At 43.1% G+C, this 19,473-nt stretch overlaps 1 protein-coding gene across 3 annotated transcripts in view; it reads right to left on the reverse strand.

Annotated features, from left to right (window-relative positions):
• pde4d (phosphodiesterase 4D, cAMP-specific) overlaps positions 1-19,473 on the reverse strand; it is a 178,800-nt gene that overhangs the window by 80,093 nt on the left and 79,234 nt on the right. The window contains exon 1 of one of the 3 annotated variants that reach the window (XM_035165122.2): positions 13,870-14,530. The exons of the other annotated variants lie outside the window; for them this stretch is intronic. Within the exon in view, the coding sequence (XP_035021013.2) occupies positions 13,870-14,132 (263 nt within the window). The 5' untranslated portion in view covers positions 14,133-14,530. Of the gene's footprint in view, positions 1-13,869; positions 14,531-19,473 lie in introns of those variants that run through there. 3 annotated transcript variants of the gene reach the window in all.

Here is a 19,473-nt window from a genome sequence, read left to right on the forward strand (position 1 = left end):
ATGGTTTATACATAGTTCTGGTATCTGGTACAAAAATCTTATTTCAGAGCTGTGCACAGTGCGTTGATTCACTCAGTCCCTCCTGTCTTTGCTTTCTCTCTCTCGCTTACCCAGACATACACAAGCATGTTGACATCGGACACATTTGCTAACTCAGAGTGGCTAAAAACAACATCATTTGGTCTCTGCAAACAGAAATGATGCTGGTGATTATTTGCGTATGAAGCAGGGAAGCGAGATCCGATCACAAGTGGTCACAGGAGACTCATTCAAGAGGCGTTTTAATACCAGGTCTGAACGGGGCCATATTCATCTCCGGATCCCAAACCCTATCTTTTCTCTCTCCTGTGGTTTGACTGTTGCTTTGACCAGGGGCATCCATTTAAAGCCACGAGAGCTGATCTGAGGAAGTGATCTGTTTTAAGTACCTGCACTAATCCTTCCACTCCAGGCCAATATCCAGACACTCACTAAAAGCTAGCAAAACAAAGCACCTGTCAAAGCAGCCAGGCACAAAACACAGAGCTCATACTGCAACACAACGCATTAATAAGTACATGTTTTCCAAAGGTGCTGAGAGAGACATTGAAAATAAGTAACAATACGAAATACACAAAATCATGCAAAATGTATTGAGCACCTCAGATCGTAAAGACAAATGCTTCTCTGCTAAACACTTCGGATTTTACAAACATCATTAGTCCGCACGGTACAATGGAATCAATGTTATAATTTGAAATGTGTGTTTTTATTGCATGTGAGAATGAAAACATCATCTCTTTGAGTGAAACCCGAGGAGAGATGCTGTTGACTGCACACAGTAAAACATGGGACAGGCTTCAATTGATAGCAGCATGCACAATGTACTGATAACTCATTCTCTAGATCCAGGCTGTTAGATCTGTTCTTTTTTCTGCTTTGCTGTGTTTAATATTATTGTAAATGGTTTGAGTCCGATATCATGTAGAAATTGAGTTTTTAATAAAAGAAAAAAAAGATGCTCATATTCCAAAGGCTCTCTCTGATGTAGATTTAATGTATAAGATTAAATTTATTTATTATTAAAGCAGTTTACCCCCTCTGGAGATTTTCACAAACTTGTCCTCTGTGAATTTTAATCAAATAGCCCTGAACTAAATTATGAATCAGCTGAAACATAATTGAATAATCCTTAGTTGCAGCGCTACTCAAAACATGTGTGCACTATGTATATAGAGTGGTAGAACTACGGTGTGATTAATTACGACAGTGTTCCTTAAAGCCAGTTTACCGCAGCTGTTGATGCAGTCTGACACACCTAATTCCCCTGGTGCTGAGCAGCCTGACAGAAAATTACACCGTCTACCCCGGCTCTCATTATCTACTCAACTCTACCTCCTGTAGAAAACCTATAGACTAGTTCCTTAAAATACATCTGGCCTCTCACTGATAAACCTACCTCCCAAACATCTGGTCTAAACAGGAAAGCAGCTCTGTAAAGCTGAATGTCTTTATATATAATGTGGTGACAACTGCACTGTGTAAATAATATATATAATTGATTATACAATAGTTATAATGTTACAGGGGTGTTTTTGTTATTTAGTTTGTCAGTGTTAATATCAGTAAAATAAAAGCCTCTGTGATACTTCTCAACAGCATCACAAACCACAGCCACTATAATTATTCTCAACTATAAAACATTTTTTATTATTGTGCTAAACTGTTTTAGTTTAATTGGATCCAACATACCGACAACTGAGGGTAAAAAGCCTGAATAACTGGAGATGGGAACTCAGTTGGAACATTGTATGAGCAACATTATGAGACAGAACGAGAGCATGAGCGATCAGAGCAGAGTTCTATAGGTTTAATTGACTGAGAAGAATTTTGCCACCAAGATCACAAATGACACTAACAGTGTGAATGCTGAGAAGCTGATCATCCCCACAAAAAACCTCTCACACACGCATGCACACGGCTGTGAGTCTCAGCCTCCCTCCTCCATCCGGCTACCTCCGCCTCTGCCTCCTGAGGACCATGAGAAACAAGGTGCAGACCAATTACCTCATGCTCGGAGCACGCTGCTCATTTCTCCTCTTTCATTACTGCATGCGGCGGCAACGAATCAATGCAATCAAAGGAGACAACCCCAGTGGTCAGACAGGTTGGTAATCAGGATATGTACAGACACAATCAAGAGCACACACACACTTGTAGTGGAGCACACCTACAGGCATGCACACACACACGTAATGTATATCATGAATATTTTATAAGCGAGTTGGTGTGTGTGTAGGTGGGTTTGTGAGACACGCACACAAAGGCACCGACCAATTGCGCAGATGTGTTTGCACAGCGTATGTTTGCAAACATGTACGCAGACGAATCGGAGCACACAAAAGATGAAAACACGCTCATAAAGAGCAGGATATTGGAGGCAGCTGTGAAAAATGATCAAGGGATGACATCAATAACAGGACGGCTCTCACTACACAGGATGCAGCTACATCTTAATTGAACATGCAGCTCATTAGACCTGCTGGAGGTGGACACCGCCTCTCTGCGCACGGGCACTACTCAGACAGACAACACAGGGTGGGAGTGAAGGAGCTGGGCTGATCACTGCAGCAGCTGAGACCTTGCTGCCAAACACATTTAAAACGTGGGCGGGGATGCACATTGCTTTTGCACGTCACTCACTAGTTGACTGTTGCAGGTGATCAGTGCCGCACCAATTGAAAAATGTGAATATTCGTCAACATTATTTTATCCTCCAAGAGTGGCACAGTGATGCAGTGGTTTGCACCTCATAGCAAGAAAGTTATTGAATCCTGGGGGGGGTCTTTCTGTGTGGAGTTTCCATGTTCTCCCCGTGTCTGCGTAGGTTTTCTCCGGGTTCTCCAGCTTCCTTCCACACTCCAAACCCATGCAGATTAAGGTTAGGTTAATTGGAAAGTCTTAAATTGTTTCAACGTGAGCATGAACGTTTTGATGTCTCTACAGCTGAGACAGAAGACATGCATTGAACTCCAGCTCCCCAGTAAAATTCCTGTAAAATGTCCACATGAGCCCATGTGAGAATACAGCAGAAAAATGTCCATTCACGTTGAGCGAGTGGGCGTGTTGATGACGCTTCTAGCATGTGACGGACGTGAAAGTGAAAAGCACGAATAGGAATACAAATATATAACCTTTTGGTGGTAAGAGTCAACACTGGTAATAACGTGCTGTAAACAAAATTGTTTGATTTTCACAGCAGATTTATACGATATCAATATACGACATCTTCTGGAGGTTGGTTTTGAAAAAGTCTTATATGTCAGCCCTGCAATCGCTAGAAAACAGTCCAGGATGACTCTCTCACCCAAAGTCAGCTAGCATTGGCTCCAGCCCCACCACGACCCTCAAAAGAATAAGCAGTATGGATGATGGATGGATGGAAGGCTATCAACCCCATCTGACTGCTATGGGTCTACAGTCCGTTTGTCCTGTCTTCTTCCCCCCCCCCTGTCCAACATCATCTCTGAAAGTGCTGCACAGGAGACAAGATGCAGCTTGTCACGTCATTACTTATCCAGCTTGGGGCGGCCGTCAAAACCTGCAGAGAGGTGAAGCAGGGGCTGGGGATGTTGTTAGATAATGGAAGATGACCTGACCTCAGAGGAACCATACTCTGAGAGATGCTCCCCTATGCTGCTGCTATTAAATACCAGACTGAGCCTGGAAATGTGCAGACTGAAAAGCTTTTGTGCGAGAAGTATAGTCAGAGGAAAACAAAGGGTAAGAGAGCGATGTAGAGAAGATGTAGAGAAAAGGTCAAACAATCTCTCGACTTTCTGAGCAAGAAGAGACTTCAAGTTTTCTCAGTCTATTGTTTCGCATCCAGAAATCGACTTGATAAGCACAAACAGGTTTCTCATCTTTGTGATAAAGGCAAATCCGTGTTCATGACTCTTCTCGAGATTGAGAGATGAGACTTCTTTCTGGATTCTTTACAAGATAAGATATCAAACATAAAAATCCAATTGTCACATATGACTGGAAATGTTGCAGGGATTTGACTTTCAGAATTCGTGACAGTTAAGCTAGCTCTTGTGAACACTTTAATACCTGAAATCACTTTTTTTCTCTACCGCTCCAAAATAGTACTTGCCAGTGGCAGCACATCGCAACTGCTGTTTAGGGGCAACAAAGAAGAAGTGATCACAGGAAAAAAATTGCATATTTATCTTGGTGAAACTAGTATTATCGGTATCGGATCAGCAAATAGATTTGCATATTTTCAGATGCTGGCATTTTCAGCAGTATCGAAGGCATTTCCGGTGCTGGTATCAGCACAAGTTTGTCAAACTATTTGATGTAAATAATTTTCAGATATAACACAAACTAATACACAGCTAATAATAAACCACATATTATCAATATACCATGCGTGCATTGTTTTTAAATCATTTCTGCAGCAGTGTTTACATCTTTTTACAGATGGGAACTCTTCCATCTGCCTGCTTTACAAATACTCTGTCTCTATAATACACTGTAATACACAGACAGTAATAATAAATAATAAAGCAGTAAGGCAGGTTTAGTGGGGGGTTTTTGTATGTGTCAATTGATGTAAAAAATGAATGGAGTCTAAGCACAGTAGAAAAAAGGTAAATAGGCATCATGACATCAGAGGATTGTTCTTTCAATAACACTTTAATGAGATGAGACTGCCAACTGAAATCAGACATGGCCAATGGATTTGCCACAGCCATGCATCATTAATGGCTCTCACCTCAGGCTAATAGGGCTCTCTCAGAGAAGATGATAATGACAGCTCTCAGCCACATCACACCATCATTTTGAGCAGTGATTTGTTTCTCTTTTTTCCTCTCTTTCTTCTCAATGGGGAGAATCTTGAGAATGAAGCTTTGAAAAGAGGGAAAATGAAGCCGCTACCTCTTAACCTCCACAGTGGCCACATCGTACATGCACAACAGAGTACATCTGCAGTCCATTATAAACATATGATCAGCTGTTAAAACTTCTCCTTACGAAGGCACCCTATCATCTCAACTCTCTCCATCCTCAGGCTACATTCTGCTGAGGCTCGGGTGCAGGTGCATTTATCAGAAGTTATCGCTCTATTCAGTACCTACTTCCTCCCTTAGCAAAAAACAGCTAAAGATAATGAAGGCATGTGCAAGAGAATGAAATATAAGAGGGTGAAGGTGGGAAAAAAGGTGAGGAAGGAGGGAGACAGAGTGGGAACCATCAGCCTATTAGACTGCAGTGAAACCTTGTACTTAGTGTAGTGAAATGTCTCCTGATGAGATCACACTCCACTTTTCCCCGACAAATGAATGAAATGATGGTAAACAACTGAAATTAGCAGGGAAATGATCTTATATTTCCTTCTGTCATGTCTTTGTTATATTGTATATATTTGATCCGGTTAGTTTTGGTTTCACGTTGCAATTTCGGGAGAGCACCAAAGAATTTTATATGACATGTACGTCCTGTCGTACATGGGCCACTTCTACCTATACTGGACATTGAATGGTTCGTAGATGGGCATGTGTCTGATGTCAGCGAGGCGAAGGTTGGTCCGCACCGTGGTCAGAGGCAACATCAAATTTATTTGGATTCAGACTCAACTGAAAATTCCAAAGGTCCGGACCTAACAAGTTAGGTGTAAAAGCATCCTTAATGGCGTGGGTTTATATGAAGTTACTAGTATTTGTTCTGTTCTGCAGCCCTTATAGATGGGAAATAAACTAACAAAACAAAAACAGAGGTAGATGTATGGCTGACACGTTGAAGCGGAATCTTTCAATCGTTTTTGTTGAATCAAAAAGAATCAGCATATCAAAAGGCTTTTGATGAGGCCCTGCAGCTGCGGCCTCTTCAACTCCGATTCATTCTGATCATCCGTTAATTAAATCTGGTGGTGCAGTAACTGCTGCTAACAGACCTTCATGTGTCTGGACCTGTTAGATGCAAATGATTATCAATGTGCAAAGAAGACTTTTTTTGTAGCTCACTGCCGAAAACCTGCTGAACTGAGCTGTCACACACATCAATGTGCTTAGTAGTATCACAGCTTTTACTAGTGTGGGTACAAGAAAAGAATACCTGCCAGCCGAACTGGAGGCAGTGTTCGTGTCCCCACCGGTTTTCAAAAGGGTTATCAAATTTGACAAGAAATGGAAGTGAGCCTGAGTGTTTCTGGCACCGCACCCGCTTTGATGATCACGGTGTGAAAAAACTGAAGAGTGGAGGAAGGCGACTGAGCAGAGAGGCGACAGAGATTCACAGGAGCCTGGTCAGACTCACATGCACACAGTTTGGGAAACATCCACTTACAGTTCCAAGTGGTGGGATTGTGTCCGTGACCATCTGAGAGCACATTAAGTATTCCCTATTCTATTCTAGTGTCAAATTCCAATCAGGTTTCAATAATAATCCTCTCAGTTAAGCACATGTAATGATATAAATGTGGAGCCTGATTATAAGATATTATCCCCTCGATATTTACCAAAATTAAAATGTCATCTTCACCTCAGGTAGCCCAGCCTGTGTGACCCCCAAGAGGTATAGATAGTGAATGGATTGATGTTTGAGTAGTGATATTGTGCAAAGACAGTTTGAAAGGTCCCAAGACTTCAGACCCGGTGATAAAATGTACGCACCATAAAGCTTTAAGACCAGGGTCTAAATGTATCCGAACACATTATTTAAAAGTGTAACAGAAGGAACTGTGATACTTTAGACTGAATGTGAGTTGATGTAGCATAAAATTGAAGTTTTACAGAGAATTACACAAATGTATTTATATAGACACCATTTGCGTTTTTATAGCTACAAAAAGTATGTTTTTATTTTGGTATATTTTTTTCCCCAAGTCTTTACAATAAAACAGATCTGGATATAACTGAGTTTTGAAGCGTTTCTGCTAAAGCTCTTTGGCTGTAAAAGGTTTTCTTTGAGATGTGCACTTCTATGTGGAGCATCAGTCTCTGTGCAGAGGCCTTTCTCAGATAACATATGGCCGATCTGTCATTCGAGGTCAGTTATTGCCCACTAACTCAAATACACTGTACATGTCAGTGTAGAGCATCCAGAGGTTTTGTAATACTATGTGGCAGTGAGGCCCTGACGTATTTATAATTTCCAAATGAATCCAGTTTTGTTCTATACCAGCACATTAAATGTGATGATTGGATTAAAGCTGTAATCCTGTGGAGTGCATCCCAGTGAAATATTTTAGTCTGTTGGATATGGAATCTAAAAACATAACAAAAAATCTACCCTTAATCCCCCTCTACCTCACACATCTTCCTCTCTTTCACAGTCTCTCTCAGTCACACTGTTATATAATCTTAGTTTTCTTATTCATCTCAGCCAACACTGACTCGGTCGCTAGCTCAGAATACAAAGTCAAAGCTGAGTCATATAACCAGTGTCCTGTCTAATCTCTAATAGTGAGGGAATCATGCGGAATGAGTGTGTGTGAGAGTGTGAGTGTGAGTGCACATAATGTGTGTGTGAATGCAAAATCATGTAGATGTGGTTGATTATTCTAAAGCTGTTTTTGCAAATGAAAATGTCTGTGCTATGCTGATGCGTCTGTAGCCTGCACAGTTAGCACGGCGGCGGCGGCGGCAGTGGCGCTGCTCGAACGCTCTTATGTATTCAAATCACAGGCTCTATTCTCCTGGGTGGAGAGCCGTGTCTGGGCTGATAAAACCTGGAGAATCCTCAGTGCTGCACAGCGGGATGACAGCTGCAGACCAAGGCCACCTCAAACGGATCAAAAGGTAATTATTTAAACAAAGCTATGCTCTGTAAACAAAAGAAATATTAGGATATGGACCATGGACTGGGAGGCTGGGAATACAAAAATAACACTGCAGGCAAAATGGCACAGACTGTTGATATAAATGTTGTCTAAGGACACAGCGAGAGGTAGTTACAGAAATATCTCCCCTGGAATACGTACTTAGCAATGGCTGAAAACTCTGTGGACTCCACCACTTACTTGTAAACACATTGATGGACATATCGCCTCATAATTAATTAGTATCAACAGAAACATTTACAGGATAAGCACCTTGTATTTGAGCCACCGGGGCAGTTGGGATTTCAGGGCTGTGCTGAAGGGCATTTTGTTAAAGAAGTGCCTCGGAAGAAGTCCACCAGCTGCTTTAAATAAATAAAGGGCACAGAGAGAAGAGAGGAAGCAGGAAAGACGTACAGTAAGAAATGATAAAACCAAGTGAGAAGAAGAGGGAGTCTGGCTCGGCCTAGATTAGCACCACTCCGTTTAGCTTAAGGTCCTCTACTCCCACTCGCCCTCTCTCTTCCGCCCTGTCTCCGTAACTCCACCGCACCCTTCCTTCCTTCATCCATCCATCCATCAATCACTCATCCTGCTATATGTCAATCCATCACTCAATGGTGCACAACCCTGCAGCCGTCCCCACCAAAAGTTCCCCAGTTGGTTCACTCAGCCAGAGGAGAAGCATCAGCACCAGCAGTCGCAGCCACCTGTTCTCCCCCTGCTGAAATCTCCCTCTCCTGTTACATAAAGAGACACTTGCACTGTTGCAATGCAGCATCAGACGCTGTTGTGCAACAGCATTAAAAATACCTCAGGGTCAGTGCAGAGGAAAGTTGAAAACAGGATATCAACAGAGTTATTCTGGTGGAGAGAATAACAAAAAAAATAAAAACTCATTGCGAGTGCCACTCTGTCTGTCACTTGAAGGTAAGAGTATGCCATTCAGCCCTAGCTTTATATTTGGTGTGCCTTTGTGGAGCAGAGAGCAAACACATTTCCACGTGCGACATGGCCGCCCTAATGAAGCAGACATGACTCGTGAAATAAATTAACCTCCTGCTGTTCTCTATCACAAGACTGATTAGGGCAGTAGAGGGGGCAGAATCGAGCCATTTCTCCACGCCCATGTGTGAGACACAGAGAATACACAATATACAAGTTTTCACCAGACCACACATATGGGCAAAGTTTTGTGGGTTCTTGAGTATGTTTAGGGCCTCAAAAAAGCATCGGAAGGACAGAAAACCATTCTGTGGTCCAGCCCTTAATATGTTAGGATTGAGCATTATTGATAATATAAGAGTCAGGATTGCTAAGACACATACATCTTAGCTGCTTTCAGACACGCACTGAAGTCTTTTCTAATTTTCCTGAAATTGGAGGAGCTGTACGTGTGAACTCAAATGTGTGAGTCAGTTGTTGTGGATATTTTCTGGAACTTTTCCTGCCAGCCCCCTGGTAAATGTCCCGAAAATGTCCAAGTGAGCCAAAGTGAGAATACAGCAGGAAATGGAGCGAGCGAGCGGTGGGTGTGTTTTTTATGTTTCTAAAATGTTACGGACACTGACTCGAAAACATCAAAAAAGAATACAAATATCTCAGGATGACAAAAAAAAAGGCGCCATACACGTAGAGGAAGCTGAGGAAGTTGTCAAGAGTGTTCCGGACATGTTCCTGCTGTGGTGAACACATCTTACACAAACAATCTGCTACCGTTTGTTTTTCATATATGAACGATATTTCTGAAAATGACTTAATATGAATACATTATTACTAACTCCTGTGTTTATGGCTGATACCAACATTTTAAATATCAAATACCATCAAATCTGCATGTTTCCAAATCTGCCCGTGCTAATGGGCCGTATTTGTGGTTAAAACCACCTCAAATCCTCATTATATCCCTTCATATTGCATGAGGCACAATCTTTTACCGAGTCTTAAATCTGTTGTCAACACACCCAGTTCTGCAGGCACCCCCCTTTAATTCCCGTACAGAAAGCCACACTAATGCTTCTGCTGCTGTTGGAGTGTTGGTAGTGCTGCAGCTTAGGTTGGAATAATCCTGGCAACAACTTAGTAAGAACCGCCACACGCTACTAAAAAACCCCTCTGCCAAATGAAGCCCAGCTCAAATGCTTATGGCTTCTAAAATTCCATTAAACCATATTTACATTTTGGGAACAATGGGGACTATATGGAAGTAAATCGTTTGCCGTATAAGCAGAAGCACTGAACTCCCATTCCATTCCATTAAATCCCCCCCAAAAATAATTACCTTCTTCATGTTTTTGCAAACAATCCCTGCCAATCAAATTCATTCAGAGCAAAAAAAAAAGTCAATCAGCAATTGGGATGCATCCTCCAAAGTGTCCTCGAAGTGATTGTAAAATAATTTGTGTACGCTTTTCACGCCATTGCTCCCATAAGAGCGGCGAGGCAGTACACCAGGCCAGTCGGTCCACAGAGAAGGATTGTCTTGTTAATGAAGTGTGGAGTGGAGCCACTGAGGGCTGTGTATGTCACCAGATTTACAGCGCGGCGGCCCTGTGATTCCCTGCAGCTGTAAAACAATGAGGAGGTGATTGGAGTAAATTACACTGCAGTTGTCAAGCTCCCGACTGCTTACGGGCATTTGATGGTCTCTCTCTCTCTCTCTCTCTCTCCCTCTCTCTCTCTCAGCTACAAACAAATTGTCTCTCCCTTTCACACATGTGCACATGAACGCAACAATTTTTCTCCGAACCTCCCACTCTCTCTTTATCTCTGTCTGGTATTCTGTCTGCCACTTGTTATCTTTTTTTCTCCAAATGTCAAGACACAACACTGGTACATGACCAACAGGTTAGACAGTGATTAAGTGGTCAGTGTTCTTTCTTATTGCTGCCTTCCTCTACCCTTTCTCTCCTGCAGTGTCTAAGAGAATACAGATCTTACATCCAGATTCACACAGAAACATGGAGGCAAAGATATTTCTTCTTTCGAGATGTTTTGGTCGGCATTCGCATGTGAAGGCCAAACAGCATCGAACATTGACAGGGAGGAATGTGTGAGCGGAAACAGAAAAGTGTTGCATTGAATTTCTGTAGCCAAGCACCAGAAAGAGTGAGAGTGTTGGGAATGAGATTCGACATCTTAACAGTGACATTTTAAATGGACATTTAAAGTCTAACGGTGGCTTTAGTTTAGCATAAGAAACCAAATTTAGCGGCTATATATGCAGGTTTTGTAAATGTGGGTAAACGATTGACTCCTCTCCCATTGCCGGTAGAGGAGTTTGCCTTTCTGTTTCCTTTCCTCAGGTCAGTCTTGTTTGAAGTCACTGAGAAGCTTCCAAAGTTGCAGGTTGTTACTAAGATGTAAAAAAGAAGTACACAAACGATGGTAGCTGTTCACGGGCCTACGCCCAGAAGTTCAATGGGCGTCATAACATTGCGCAGCACAAGGTCCAGCGTCAGCTTCGAGAATGACAAAATAAAGAACGAGAAGAGGAAATTAGCGCGTTCACCCAGGTGTCATGTTTTCATCACTGCCAATCGAATTCGCAGCCGAAAGCGTGTGCAGTCATTGACCCAGGAGTGAAAAACCAATTGTACGCTTTCCCTTTGCAGACAAAAACCAGATGGCTTTTTTGACAGGTGGAGCAGAGGCTTACGAGGTTTTGTTTGTGGAGCCACAACCTGTGTAACACAAACACCACTTTTGCCCAAACTAATAAAATAGCATTTTTACGGAGCCAAAACAGCTGGTGCGGATTATTCAGAAAAACTTTGCGACTGCATTTCATCCCCGCAGCGTAGCTTTGTGTCAGAATGTCCATTAATAAGCTTCAGGATGCAATTTCAGTCGGGCTATCTTATGTGTCTTTTAATATCTCTTGGATGAAAGCAGCGTTCTCGGGCCCGGGGACATAATCACCATCAGGATTTGGCAGCACAGACAACACTTGGTAGCGGAATTAATTAATTGGCGGTTTTTGGGCCATTCATGGTATTTTTTTTTAATAACAATAAATAGAATGAATGTCCCTCAACATTCTTCACAAAGAGTATTAGGGAAACTATATAAAGCACAAAGATATTTGAGAATAGGAAAGAAAATCAGACGTACTTGGAAGAAATTCTTGAGACAACCTGATATTACATCATGCTGAAAATCACATTAACAGTAGATCCCCATGAGAGAGCAAGTGTGGCCTAATTAAATGATGATACAAATCAGTGGTTGAAGACTGTATTCTAAATTTACTCCCAACCATCGAAAGAATGGCCAGATATCCCATGTTATACCTACAAAGAAATGATGCGACATCATGGCCATTTTCTCATCTGCAGTTTCTATAATGAATGTATTGTCATGTCATCATTACTACTTGCTCTTTTCATCCCTGCTGCTTGCACATATTCAACAAATGTGGCTCTCTCGAAAACCAGGCTCACTTGTCCTACTGTCTCTCTGATGGCAAGGCTGAGCGTCACAACAGACGAGGGAGAATCCATCCTCAGAATGAAAGTGTTCTGCTTCTTAATATAGAACCGTGAGAAATAGCTTTCTGCTAACAGCAGCACAAGAGAGAATGACAGTGGTGGAGGTGTGTAAAATTATATAATCTGAATTAACAACCGCGCAAAAAACGCCACTTTTGCACACACACACACACACACACACACACACACACACACACACACACACACACACACACACACACACACACACACACACACACACACACACACACACACACACAGTAATTTTGCACACAGATAATTAATTCATACAATTTGAATAAAACATGAACACAGAAGGCAATGTGCCTTTAAATTAGCAAAAAGCTATAGTTGCCATGCATACATCCCCCTGCACTATTAGTTCCACCATTCATAAGAAGCAAAGGGACAGGAGCAGAGGCAATGAATGCAAGTCAGTGGAGAAAGAAACAAAAAAATGAAAATGGGGCATTAAAATTCGAGAAAAGATGAGAGAATAGCAAAAGACTAATATGAAAGGAAACTGGAAGAACCTGCCTGTGATCAAACACAACATCGTGGTAGAAGCAAAAAGTCAAATAAATGAGAGAAATGGCAAGTAGCAGAGTTAAGAATTTCTGATGTGTAAATATGTGTGTGTGTGGGTGTGGGTGTGTGTGTATCATGAGAAAATGATCCAGATTCCAGGAGGAAGGTGTTTAATGAAAGAGAGGAGTACAGGAGAGAAAAAGAGATTCAAAAAGAGCAAGAGGGGCAGGGGGGAAATGGAGAGGGAATAGAAAAGGAGATGAGTAAAAAAAAAAAAATGGAGGAGATGAGAATGCTGGGAGGTGGGGGGGCAAATATGCTTAAAGGGGAGGGAAAATGAGAGAGGGGAGAGAACGGGGAATGGATATGAGACGGAGGCAGGGCGTGAGGCGTGGGCGAGCGCAACGGAGGCTGATAGACAGCCAGGAATAGAAGACTAATTAATAGTCAAAAACTGCAGGCAGGCAGGTGTGGAGAGAAAACCACAGCCAACAGGGAGAAATACAGTGATGGATGGATTCTACTCCATCTACCTAACAAGACAGGCAGCTACTGCACTACTGTATATCACACAGAGGTAAAAGCAGAGGCAGAACGAAAGGGGGGAGGGCTGAGAAACACGGGGGAAGGAGAGGAGTAAGAATGGGAAAAGGGAGGGGAGAGACATTAACAGAGATTAAGCTGGACAGAAAGGAAGAGCAAGCGAGAAACTCATTATCCAAGGTGAGAAGAGGGTTTCCTAGGAGATGTGACATGCATAACCTACGAGGGAGATTTGCTCACGCACACTCCTGCCACCGAGCGTAAAAAGCATTCAAGATAAACCGCAAACAAAGTTTAATTACGCAAATGGCTTATCGCGCCACCTCCCTTGCACACAGCGTTCAACAAACACAGTGCTGACCTTCAAAGTTTGCCACGGGTGTGGTTTAAACCACATGTTGTCTGACAAAAGACAAACACATGTGCGCTTGTCTATTCAGCTCCCCCTATTCAGCAGCAATCAATCTTCACGTCCAGTCGCTATCTTACACATCTGATTCTCACCATGTGTGTGCGACAGTGAAGCGCCTCTGTTTGTGGGTGTTGTTGTTGAGCAGCATGCGGCGAAGCAGACGTGGAGAGTTGCGTGGAGAAAGGCGGGGGGAGATGGAGGAGGGCGACCGCCGGTGTCCCCGTGGTCTCTCCGGCTGCAGCAGGTTCTCCCGCAGGATCTTCACCAGGTCTTCGTTCAGGCCGGAGTGTTTGGGCATGGGGGGCACTGCCAGGGTGTCCTGGTGGGTCACCCCCATGCCTGCCTGCTGGGCCATGCCTGCCCCGGCTTCACCACCACCACCAGCACCAGCACCAGCTGAATGAGTGAACGGTGAAGGCAGCCAAGTTATATCAGAAATGAAGCGATACGCACACTACCAATCTGCTTCCTTTCTGTGATAGTCCCAGGATTTCATCAAGATTTTGTAATCTGACAGAAAAAAAAGAAAACATGAAAAAATCCTCGGGGTGATAAACTGAAACGCTCTGCAAATAATTCCTCAGACCAGCAGCTCCTTCAATGCAAAAGCAGGGGATGTAAAAAGAGAAAAAAAATCCTTGGTCTCTTTCTCCGTCAGCGTCTTTTAAGGAGGCAGCAGATGAACAGAAGCACTGAGAGCTGCTGCCTTTGTCTGCTCTGCAACACTGGATGTCTGCTGTGAAAGTGCATGAGAGAAGATAAGGGGAGGATGGAAGAAGGATAGAGGGAGGGCGTAATTCAAAAAAAAAAAAAAAATCCCGGGAATTCCTTCTATTCTAGCCCTTTCTCCCCGAGGCCTGGAGGCAAACTTAAACAGTCCAGTGAGATCAAGCCTAACATGAGTTTAGCTCAACTAATTCAGTCCATTGGAGCCCAGTCCGGTGAAAAAACAAAAAAGGAACCAGAGGTGGTTCTCCTGTAAAAAGCCCCAGCCCAGTATGGTTCAGTCCAGATAGGCTTGGTTGAGCTCTGTTCCATCCAGGCGAAGCAATTTATCCTGCCTCCCTCTGCAGAGAGACTGACTGCTGACTGCAGCCAGTTTATAAGCTACTGATCCTTTGGAGCTGAGCGGAGCGTGAGCGAGTGTTTGAGGAGAGTGTGTGTGTGTGTGTGTGTGTGTGTGTGTGTGTGTGTGTGTGTGTGTGTGTGTGTACAATAGAGAGGAGAAAAACAAGGGGGTACGAGGAGAGATATGGTAAGCTCGAGTAACACTGTGAAAAATGTTGTATGCATGCATGCGCCTGAAAGTTGAGGCACATGCGGCTGTGAGGGAGCATTTCTAAATGCAGCAGACCGCACTAAAAGCCCCCATTAGTTATTGAGTAACCGTGAATCCAGACGCAGCCTGAGAAGACGTCCCTAGAAACGGCAAATGATGTCACGTGTACACCGATGAGTGTTCATGTGCTCAAATTTGCATCTGCGTTTAACCAGCATCCGAGCATATGATTAAAAAACTAGGAGCCTCGCTATTGCTTCCAGTGTCGGCCACTCCCTCTGTATTAGCTTTTCAAATGAGGGTAGACACGTTGGCTGCTGAATCTAATATGCTAACCCTCTAGCCATTTACCTCTTCAGCATAGCAACCAGCAGCTTATCTTGAATGCAGAACATAACAAGCTTTTAGTCGTTCTTATATCAACCACTTACCTTTAGATGTCAGTTTACTGTATATATATATATATATCAAGCTGCTAAACGTGCCCCCCAGCGCAATCACACCAATCCTTCAGCAATTAACCTGTCAGCCACCTCAAGCAACACAGGTGTCATGTTAGCATGTTTTACCATCTGACACACAAATTACCTTACTAATGGCTGAATCATCCATTTGAAAACGCAAATACACAAAAAAGGGTCTCAAGCATTGCCAACGCAAGTTAGTATGTGGCAATTAAGGTTCTATCCAACAGTTAGCCGCTTTCCATCAAGGACATTTTTTTTAAAGGGGACATAGCATGCAAATTCCACTTTGTTAGTGCTTCTACAGGTTAATGTGGGTATCTGGCATGTCTACCAACCCAAAAACTCTGGGGAAAAAACACTCGCGCGTTTTGTTATAGTTCCTCTAAGTCAGAAACGTCATGCTTGAGCGACTCGATTGCGCTTCCTGGGTATTGTGTCGTAACAAGGAACTGGAAGTCTCCCTACATGGTCTTGGCCCCCGTCCCCCCACACTCGTTACTTCCGGGTTTACACCGGAGGCTGCGAACAGCGCAGCCGTTCCCAGCCACGCAGCCGGGCTGTTCACACGGGACAAGCATTTCTCTGCTGGTCAGCTCGCGATTCACTCACATGTGGCATTTGTCTGGATCGTTGGGACTGGGAGGCTGCAGCAGCTGCTCGGGAGCGACCGCTCGCTCTCCCGTGCGTGAGCTGGAATTTGTGTCAGCGCCACACAGCAGCAGTGTGGAAGACTTCCGCAGTGTTCAGCGCTACTGTAACCCCCGAACCCCGACATTCAACGGGTACAACAACAAGCGGAGAAAGCAGAATCGCGGGCTGACCTTATATATACAGTCTATGGGGCTGACCAGCGCAGAGAAATGCTCGTCCCGTGTGAACAGCCAGGCGGCTGCGCGCTTCAGACGGCGCTGCTTTCCCTGCTGCGGTCTTCCACACTGCCAGCTGTGTGAAGACTTCCGCAGTGTTCAGCTCTACTGTATGCGGGTTACAGTAGTTACGCCGGTTACAGTAGTTCGCCGGGTACAGTAGTTACGCTGGGTTACAGTAGTTACGCCGGTACACGGGCCGCAGGCGCCGCTGCGAGCAGCGCAGCGCCGTTCTCCAGCACGCAGCCGCCTGGCTGTTCACTGGGACGAGCATTTCTCCGCTGGTCAGCCCCATAGACTGTATATATAAGGTCAGCCCGCGATTCTGCTTTCTCCGCTTGTTGTTGTACCCGTTGAATGTCGGGGTTGGGGGTAAATGATGGTCTTCATAGCCCCCCCTCTCTTTCTCTCTCTGTCTGTCTGCTTGTGTGCTTGTAGTGGATGGGCAGAGGGGGACATTTAATTATGTGATTGGGAAAATTAAAACTCCAGGACAACAGAAGGAGAATAAAGTATGGGATGCATATTTGATAATTTATATCATATAAAATATGTAATTTATATCGTTTAAAATCATGGGGGAGCTGGCTCATTAGCATTTAAAGGAACAGGCACTCAAAACAGGTCACTCTGTGGAGGGCTGTTTTATACAGGGTAAAAAGGGTGCTGTTTTATATGATCCTTGTGGTATTTTGACCAAAGTATGTTACAGACATTTCATTAAGACCCCAAGGAACCATATCAACTTGTGGTAAAATGGGCATGCTATGTCCCCTTTAACATGTGTACCATTAGCTGATCGATTAAGTACTTAAATTTAAAAATAAATTCTCCTGACGTTTTCACCTCACTTTTACCTCTTTGAAAAACAGTTTGTCACTAAAGTGCAATGAACCACCCGGTGGAGCCTCCGTTGCTCGTGGGGTGGAGGGACACATTTGGAAGAGCCTTCGAATTGGAAAAGTCTAGTCACGCTGCTGTGACGCAATCAGTAATCTAGTAACACAGCAAATAAAGGATGCTGCCCCTATGTTGAGACACAGCTATTCTGTGAAAAATAAAGGTTAAAATACAGATTTACATTCATGTGATTTATGCAAAAAAGACTAACAGCCCCATTCAGTACAACGGTGGCACAGTGGTGATGTGAGCTAACGCTCGTATTGCAGCAGGAGTTGTTTCGTTTGTATAAAACTGGTCACCTTTTTAGTTTAGCATGTTAGCATGCTAAAATTTCTTTTGAATTCCAAAATTCAATCTGGTGGAAATGTCATCAGTTTTGTAGAAATTTCCCTCTCAAACAGAAAATGTACCTCATGTTGTGGATTTGTGTTAGATGAAAGAAGAAAGGAAATCTGCAAAATCATTAGGCAATTCTTCCTCTGGGGAATGCAATCCATCCAGTGTGTGTTGGGACTTTGCAGTCTGATCGGTGGATCGGCCAAATAACAAATGTGGCATTTTTGCAATGTTTTATCAAAACCTTTAGCATGCAAATAATGTCCTGCAATTATCATGTTATGTACATGTTTTATTTGTTAAATTAGGAAAGTTGTAGGGAATGTATATATATTCAATTTTCTTTTTTGCCATTTTATCTTGTAAGGTATACTGAAAATGAACTGAAATCATATTTATATCTTTGCCACAAACTTGACACAAATTTTACAATGTTCAGGAAAGCCGGTAAGATTTTTTCCATTCAAGCAACCAAACAGTCACAACCTACCTGTCACTAACCATAGAAACCACTTTTGGTATTTCAGCACAATCACACAGCAACTAGCTGTAGACCTCAGCAGTCACCTAGTAACCTTCCTAGCAACTACTTAGAATGTCCTGAAATCCATATAATCACACACCAGAGAGCAGCAGCAACCTGTAATGGCTCCTCGCACAACATAGTCTCCTAGAAATAAAATGTTGACTCATTTGAAACAGCAAATGCATTCTGAAGGAAGCATGATGGCAACTGGACTACAGATGACAAGAGAAGATGTGTCAGCTCAGTACCTGAAGGGCACTTTTTTTAGTTTGCAGATATGTTATCAGGTTCCTTTTGGAATTCAGGATGTATTTTTTGCCCTTACCGCACTGCAGCTCAGTCACCTGCACAGTTAGCTAACGAAGATCTGTCAAGTAAAATGAGGAAACAATTGAGGTTTAATGGCCCCTTGTAAACATTATGATTAGCTATTCCAATTAAGCAATTTGTCACAATAAATCCTGGGATAGTTTGGACAGAGAAGGATCTACCCATTGCATCCTTCATTGCTTGAGAATTGAAGGATGCATTTCTCGGCCACATTAAAAAGGAGCCTTCAAAGTGGGACAGTCGTGCCACAATCGGTCTTCAAATGCAGCCTCTGAAGAATGCAGTCCTGGAATTGGGAGAAATGCGAAAGACTTTACTTGGCCAGAACATCCAGTTAGTTTAATGACTGCCAAAATAAATTTGAGAGAACGCCATCTGCAATTAAAACTAGTGGACTACCAATCCCGTTCACCATAATCTAATTTGTTCTTGGGAAAAAAACAAAGTTTTTAAAGATTTCTCATAAAAACTTAAAACATCTTGTACGAACATGGAGTTGTGTATCATTGTGCACAGCTCATTCACTCAGCCACTCCTTGGCAACCCTCCCCTCCAGCTACTGCCACTATTCCAATCCAATCGGAAAAAACACTTCCTCTTGTAAAACCTCTTTGGCAACATTTTTGGCCTTATGAAAAATGAAGTGTAGGATGAACCAGCAACATACATCCGAGAAAAATAAGTGAAGGTGAAGTGAGGAAGAGGTTGACATTGATTGGGGGTGTTGAACCTTGCTGAATGAATAGGAGTTGCTGAAGATGTGGCTGTTTGTTGCATTTGCCTTGTCATCATCACAATCAGTCAGTCAGACACTTTCAGCCATGACAGCAGTGGAAGGGTGTCTGGCCTTCATTTGACAGCTTGCAATTCATCACCTCCTTACAATAGACAGAGGAGAATAACGCCGTCCTTTCAGAAAAGGTTTGACATACAAACACACATACATACTACGTGTCCTCTCATATACTTCTGTCTTTGCCTCCCTTTCT

Source organism: Hippoglossus stenolepis, chromosome 9, assembly GCF_022539355.2.
Source record: "Hippoglossus stenolepis isolate QCI-W04-F060 chromosome 9, HSTE1.2, whole genome shotgun sequence".
Classification (NCBI taxonomy): Eukaryota; Metazoa; Chordata; class Actinopteri; order Pleuronectiformes; family Pleuronectidae; genus Hippoglossus; species Hippoglossus stenolepis.